The 8,224-nt window shown below is 36.2% G+C and overlaps 1 protein-coding gene across 1 annotated transcript; it reads left to right on the top strand.

Annotated features, from left to right (window-relative positions):
- The first annotated feature begins 566 nt into the window (after nt 1–566).
- LOC101299868 lies at nt 567–4,530 on the top strand. The gene is made up of 5 exons (XM_004300166.1): nt 567–753; nt 2,147–2,250; nt 2,350–2,425; nt 3,625–3,705; nt 3,794–4,530. The coding sequence occupies exons 1-5, from the start codon at nt 748–750 to the stop codon at nt 4,346–4,348; spliced, it is 822 nt and encodes a 273-aa protein (XP_004300214.1). The 5' UTR covers nt 567–747; the 3' UTR covers nt 4,349–4,530.
- Nucleotides 4,531–8,224: the final 3,694 nt, after the last annotated feature.

Genomic DNA, 8,224 nt, shown 5'->3' with positions numbered 1-8,224 from the left:
GTTTAAATATAATAAATATAATATTTCATTTTGTATAATTATTGTCCTTAATAGTCATTGTATACGAGGATATATATGTCATTTAATAATTCACAATAAAATGAGGTCTAGTGAGCAAATTTAGAGGTCCTAATAACCGCACTCATAAAATATTTACCCTTTTAGATATATCGATCTTTAAAAAACTATAAAAAAAACATCAAAAGATATAACAAATATATCGCAAAGATTTTAATGCTTATCAGCATATATAATGTTGCAACCTGCAAGGGATGAAATTCTAGATAGATCACAAAACAGTTTCCAAAATTACTAACGGGTAAAAAGCTAGTAAGTTCCGTTTTCTTTTTCACCGCCCCGGAGTCATGCATTCCTCTAACCGCGTCGTGGAAACTGTTCTAGAAGAGAGGCCCCACCCCAGTCCTATAAAATCCCAATCAACACGCTCCACGTTTCACGTCTCACGTTTCAAAGCTTTTCCCACAGCCACAATCCGTGACCTCACGTGCCCGCACGTGCCTCCTCCTAAAACCCTCCTCCCTTTGGCGCTTGCGTCACTATAAAATATCTCCCTTTCTTCATTTCACCCAATTTTCTCGCTCTCTCTCTCACAGAAAGACCGCGACAAAGACTCGTAACTGTCCGAACAAGTCCTCCACCTCTCTCCGGCGCCGACTCTCCGGCAAGTCTCCGGCACCACCGCTTCTTCAACCCCCGCAGCTCGATCTTCTTCCCTAACACCTCGCCATGTCGGTCAGTTCTCTCTCAATCTGTTTATATATATATATATATTTCTGATTTTCTTTATATCACAAATTTGATTGAGTTGAGGTGTTTGAGCTTTGAAGCGTGTATATATGATTAGGAGCTGTAGGTTCTCTCTGTATAGATTCGGCGATTTTTTTGAACTTGTTCGCTCATTGACTCTCTGTGATTGCCTGATTGGAATAGTGTACTTTTAGATCTGTATGGAGCTTCATGCAAGAATAAGATTTAATTGATTCGGTTAATTTGGATTGGTACTTTTAAGGAAAAACTGTAAATATAGATACGCATATGTTTGTATGTATATGTATATGTATGCATATGCTCATAGATTTGGTCTGTCAATGTGCTTTTACGCTCAATGGATATTGTCTTCTGTGTTTGACTTGTTTTATATGCTCATATTATCGCCAATGATCGTTTGCGAAAGGCGGTTCAGAATTCTGAAAGGTTGATTTGATTAGATTGATGCTGTGGTTGTAGTCTTGTAAGTATAGTTATGACTACAATTAGAAAATTATTTTAGAGATCCGATTGCGTGTACTAAAGTCAAAACAAAGCCAACTTCTAAACGAGTTACCTTTTCTCGTAAAATTAGCATTGATTTGCTTATCAGAGGTGAGAAAGTAGTATATTCTCCGTGTTTAGTTTCCTGCTTTTACAACCTTTTTGTGACGTATAATTTGTTGCAACTTGAATTCTGTTAAATGGTAGAAGTAAATGAGGGTCATTAGGAGAGTCAAAGAGAGGAGTGGATTGCTATACATAGATTGTGATGTCCCTGATGACAAAAGCTTACGGTTGTAAATAGTTTGGATGGAGGATGGACTAGGATGTGAGAAGCTCAAGTGTTGCTGAACCCTGGACACCACTTGTCCACTCTCTTGTGACTTGCGAGGTTTATACTTTTATATGGGTTCTTTCTTGTAAAAAGGTTTGTATAATACCTATTAATTTTATTCCAATTAATATTGGTTGACCCAATGAACTAATCAATGTAGAAGGTTGGGGTCTAAGTCAAAACAGTGAGCACCAACAGTTGGTTCCTGTCATTGGTATTTCATAAAATTAGTGCATGGTTGTATTTGACTGACCCATTATTGCCTGTCAAACGCTGTCAATAAACTTTTCTATTTACGTTTTCATTTATTTTCCCTACTTTTTCTTCAGTTTTCATTGGTTATCTCTGACTCTGTGGAGAATGTAGGTTTTCTTTTTGTGGTGGCATAGCCGCATATTGTGTCTAGTGTCATATGTCCTGTCTACCTCCTGTAAGCAATGTTCTGTTGCATTGTTATTTCTTGGCTTGATATATCTCCAAAATCATTGCATATCTATGCTTCTAATATTGTTTATGCTCACTCATATATTTTTGTTGCAGGTAACCACCATCAAGGTCAGCAACCTTTCCTTGGGTGCAAGTGAAAGAGACATAAAGGAGTTCTTTTCCTTTTCTGGCGATATCGCCTATGTGGAAATGCATAGGTTTGATATCTTGTTTAGTTTGATGCTTTGTTTTGTTTGATTTCACAACTCATTTTTTCTGTATTTATGTACGAATGAAGCTTATCCTATGCCATGCAGTGACACTGAGCGGTCCCAAATTGCATATGTTACCTTCAAGGATGTACAAGGAGCAGAGACTGCCGTGCTTCTTTCGGTAATGGAACTTCTTTTATTACGCTTTGTCCTTCTCTTCTCTTATTCTCATGATAAATTATTGAGCATTGCTCAGCGGTCGTGCTAATCCCCTTTTCATGGTTTGGCCTGACGCCCCAAGTATATCAGTTATGCTTTACCAACATGTGGGCACCTAAGAAACAAACAAATGCACTTGAAATTGATATAGGCATATAGCTAATATAGGTTGGTGGGACTGGTGAGTAGAATTGGATTTACATACACACATTTAAATGGTTTTGCTCAACTGCTTGGATCTTCTCGTATCGATCATGATTTGATGCATGTATCCTGTTGAAAAACAGATGCTGTTTGACCTGGTTTATGTTGGTATAGACTTTATCCAAGCCATAGTTGAACTATTATTTTACTGCTTCACTTGATTACATACCCTTTATTTGCTCTAGCTCTAGTGTGATTCACATTCAGTCCAAATTTAAATTAGAGGTGGATGATATTGCTGGCTGGGATGGTGAGAATAACATGCAAATTAGATTATGACCCTTTGCTGAGCTAACAGAACAATTGGAAGTCATGCTTCCTTATATGTTGCATTGATAGGTGCTATTTCATTCTGGGGATTTTGAAAGCTCCTGGTAGGTTATGTGGTTATCATCTACGTTCTCAAAAGAAATTAGTTACACAAGAGTTTGTGGAAGTTGAATTTGAGGCCACACTGAACCTAGCATAGCCTGGGATTGGTTATTTCACTTTCATTATTGGAAGTTGAAATTCTTCAACTGCTGGTAAATGACATAGGATAGTGCATTACTATGTCTTTTACATAGTTCTAAGGTGATATGTAGGATTATTGAAGAGGTTTATGAATATTGGTTGGAAGTCTGTCTATTATCTCTCGCTGCTCCAGTTATAGTTCACTAATGAGTGCCTAATTCAGTTAGGGTGTGTGATCATATAGCAAGACCTGGTAATGCTGTTGCACAAAGTTCAGGTAGTCCATTTTCAAATGCATTATTCAGGAAGTAGTCTCGACTCAGATTGGCTAGTGGTGGTCCATGTAACTAATATAAAAAATTAAATTGGAAAGAATACCAATTCTTACTACTGATGGAAGCTTTGATTTTGCTTTAGCAATTGCATTTTGTGATTTTAGATGGTGGACCTGCTTTTTTAGGCGAATCATGTTTAATTATCACTTATAGCTTTATGTCATGACAGGGAGCTACAATAGTCGACATGTCTGTAACCATAACTCTGGCTCCAGAATACGAGCTGCCACCTGCTGCAATAGCACCTTCTGTAAGAGTCTTTTCCAGAGATTCTGCATCATACTTTGTACTCCTACAATTACAATTTCAATGACATGTATATGCTCCATTCTCTGCAGGTAACTGATAAGGCCCCTGCTGGTGCTGAATCTGCATTACGGAAGGCAGAGGATGTTGTTACCGGCATGCTTGCTAAGGGCTTTATCTTGGGCAAAGATGCAGTCAACAAGGCAAAGGGCTTTGATGAGAAACACCAGTTGACCTCGACAGCTTCAGAAAAGGTTGCTTCTTTTGACAAAAAGATTGGGCTCACTGAGAAAATAAGTGTTGGTACTTCTGTGGTGAGTGAAAAAGTTCGCGAAGTGGATCAGAAATTCCAGGTCTCGGAAAAAACCAAGTCAGCTTTTGCTGCTGCTGAGCAGACAGTCAGCAATGCTGGATCTGCCATTATGAAGAACCGATATGTGTTTACTTCTGCTGCATGGGTTTCGGGTGCTTTCAACAAGGTTGCAAAGGCAGCTGGAGAGGTTGGTCAGAAGACAAAAGAAAAGGTTGGAATGGTGGAAGAGGAGAAGAACAGACAAATCGAGGATGACTATGCTCAAGTTCTCTCTGAGTCTCCAAAAGCATCTGGACCAAGTGGGCAAGAACCTGTTAAAGGTTTGATCCTTTAATTTTCATCTGTTGTAAATACCTTCAAACTTTTTGGTGCCCTTCTCGGTTGATTTATTGCTTTAAACTTCAAGCATGAAAGTGGTGAATGTAGGACATATTCTTCCAAATTTGTTTGACATGTGAAATAATATTTTTACCCTTCTTGCACGATAATGTCAGTAAACCAAACTTTATAGGGGATACTGATTTGTTATGTCTTTTGTGACAAGTTCCTTACGTCGAGTTGGTATAAACTATTATAGCTATAGAATCAATTACAATGCAGACTCTTTCCTTTTAAGAGATTCTTGTTTTGTCCCCTCAATTGTTGCAAGATTGTCAATTGTTTAGTTGCAAACTCCTGTGGTGAGTTGTTCATTGGATTGCAACATTTTCATGTTGGACAAAGTATCGGTTGCAAACTTCCAGTCGCTCCCCATCCATTTCTGGGTATATTACCTTTCTCATTTTCCTGAAATACATATTTTTGGCTATTGCTACTTGTTTCATTTGTTTAGCTGTTCCTTGAAACTTCAGATGATGCAATTAAGAAGCCCTGAAGCCTCTTAGATGACTCTTTTGTACCCTAAACCTAAGATGATGCTATTAAGGAGTTGTTGAGTTCAAGTTCTCTGTACCCTGTCCGTTGTTTCTTTGATCAATGAATTTATAAGCCAACCACTGAAAGGGGAGACGTAACAGCATAAAGATATTCATCTCTCCCTCCTCATCTTTCACTTCCCAGTTCTCTACCTCTCAGTCTCTTCACTCCTCTCTCTCCCTCGTTCCCAAATGGTAGGTTCTTGTGAGGACAAGTAGCGGGTTTTTTTTTTCTGGGTAGAAACCTGTGGTATTCCCGTATCAGTCCCGAACTGATTCCACCTCTCGGTTTCTATTCCTTTCCTTCTTCTCAACTGTTAAAAGCCTAGAGAAAATCGATCTCTTGTATTCTTTAACTTGGAATATGGTGATCTTGGCCGGCCATGTGACTAAAGGCTTCAAATTCAGATGCTTGACTCATACCTAATATATATAGTACAGTTTTATTCCTCAATTCACTCCCAAGTGTTGAAAGTCCCGTATGCAATCGAAAATTCTTCTACGCATCAAGGTGCAAGTGAATTGAGCAACTAATATGCAATATTTTGATCGAGTCATCCATGTCACATTATCACGCATGTATTCTAATAATGTTAACATAATTGAAACCTTAAAAAGTAGTCCTAGGTATTTTCAACACATAAAGTGAGGACATGAGGTTGAATATGAGATACTTATTATGGACGTTTAATTTGATCGGATCAAAAATGAAAATGAAATGAAGGAATTTAGAGTCTGTGGACTTCATTAATGGTGCAAGTGTATTTTGGTGCGTAGAATCCGCTCCGGTATATCATGACTCTATAGTCTTAAAATTTGCATTCAACTCCGTTTCAATTTTGCACAAATGCCTATACATCTCAATTATGAAATTTGCAGAAAGTGTCTGAAACAGGGAGCCACCTGGGTATGCAAGATCTTCAACACTAAATGATGAGATGAGCAGTTGCTTGAGAACTAAGATATATAAGTATGCTCTCAAATGGATCCAAAATCACCATGTGACTCATTGGTCTTTTGGCCAAGGGTTATGATGGTTCTATGAAGGAACAACTATTTTCTCAATGCCACACTTTCTCAAACATGAGTATAATTTTCCTTTTTCTTTTCTCAGTCATAATTTATTTGTCATTTTGAAAGAGCTGAAAAGTTGAAACAAATTGTAGCCGAAGATTGTGAGTGGCCAAGACAGCAAAATCTCCTAGACAAAGTTAGCCTCAATATCAGATTGGAATCAACTTCTACATGAAGTTTAGAGCAACCCGATCTAGATTAGAACGTATTTCTTCGTTCCTACGAGGGGTGCTTGGTGGTTGATTGTTAATCCTAATCAATCGTAGGTCTTGTTTCGGAGCTCTTTGCTTTTCTGTTCTTGCAGGGCAATTGGCTTCATGTCTACTTCTTTTTCAGTTACATATGATCGAGATAATGACTTAAACGCCAAACATGGATATTTTGAAGCAAAGGCCAAAGGGGCTCTGTTATATATGTTGGCCACCACAATGTCATAGATCACAACTCACCTCGTAGGCTTACCCTTTTTTTTTTTTTTTTTTTTTCTTCTCTATAGACTTTCATTTTCTTACATTTTCCTTTTGTTTGGATCAGAAATTTAGATGTCCTTAGAAATCCAAAAAATAAAAAAAATAAAAAAAATAGATGTCCTTATATAGAATTATTCTAGTGTTGACATAGTCTTTAAAATGCAGTAGAGTACTGGGTGCGGTGGTTCCACCTTGTTTGTTCTTGTGTATTAGGTGGACATATACATTTGCCCCACCCCTACTTGTAGTATACATCATCAAATAAGTTTACGACAGAGCAAAATCCAAAACTTCCGATTCACGAATTGTAATAAGTTCCAAGAAAAGGATTGTTAAACGTGGAACATTTTTCCTTATGGTAAAGATTATACATGATTTGATATAGAGCTCGAAGATTACAAAACTAGCGCAGAATAAAACATAGAAGTTCGAAAGAAAAACAATATGTTGTACATGTATGGATGTGAATTTACGATCCAAATATGAATTTGGTAATAGTAGCTTTGACATGGATGATCATGCGAGGTTAGCATATTAAGAATTGAGAGCTGCAGGGGGTGGCAATTTCAGTTATGAGCAATGTAGACATGGTAATTCGATGAAGGTTTTGATTATTACGGTTTTCATGGTTCAAAATATCTATAGTACTGTCGTCGCTACTCCTAGCACTAGGAGAAAACTATGACTGTTTATTTATGGTTTATAGTTACAAATTTCTTGCCATCTATATTGAGGTTATTAGACTTTAGGATATGTAAGTAGAGTTTGTAAAAGAGTGTGGCTATTGGGACCTCTAAATTTGCTCATTATACTTCTCATGCTCTATACACCTCATTTTTACTTTTCAATATAAGAATTTGCTCACTAGACCTCATTTCAAATTCTTAACATAACCTTAGTTATTTGTTGATATATATTTCAATCAATTAATTACCTCTTATTCACTCAATAGACCTCTCATTCTTTGTTTTTTTTTTCTTTTTCCCGTTTTGTTTTTCAACATCCATTATCCCTACCTTAATTTTTTAATTATTTTTTTCATGCAAGAAAATGTTCATCATGAACTATTCTATATATCTTTTTTAATTGTTTTTCTCTTTTGTACGTGTTATTTTTTCTCCATGTTTTTTCCTTTTGAATAATTTGATCTCTATTTTGTACCTCATAATAAATTATTTTAATAAATATATATTTTCTATAATCGATAGATATTAAAAAAAATTTGCAAAAATATTTATGCACCTTGCAAGAATATGCATTCAACATGTATGATAATATAAACTTTTATGTCACATGATCGATTTGATTATTTTTTTAGCTCTTATAAACTATATATATGCTTTAATAAAAAGAAATTGGAAAACAAAAATATATAAGAAAAATAATAAAGAATTGAATCAATTATTATTGAATTTGAAAGTCTAAAGAGAATAAATATGATATTTCATTTTGTATAATTATTGTCTTTAATAGTCATTGTATATAAGGATGTATATGTCATTTAATAATTCAAAATAGAGTAATGTCGTGAACAAATTTAAAGGTCCTAATAGCCACATTTTTGTTTTAATCTGAAGAGAAGCTTTTAGGTGTTAATTAGTTGGGAGGTCAATTGCTAATGCTTTGCTCATTTAAGCCACAGCCTCCACCAAACAAAGAGAAACAGTCTGTCTGTATAAGGCTTTAACAATCACGAGCCATTGTCTTTAAGCTCCACTCGTGATAATGAATGGGACCAACAACCAATTGGGA

The sequence above is a fragment of the Fragaria vesca genome, linkage group LG5, assembly GCF_000184155.1.
Source record: "Fragaria vesca subsp. vesca linkage group LG5, FraVesHawaii_1.0, whole genome shotgun sequence".
In the NCBI taxonomy this organism is placed as follows: Eukaryota; Viridiplantae; Streptophyta; class Magnoliopsida; order Rosales; family Rosaceae; genus Fragaria; species Fragaria vesca.
The sequence above is the reverse complement of the archived record's forward strand: the minus strand, read 5'-3'. Positions and strand labels throughout refer to the sequence as shown.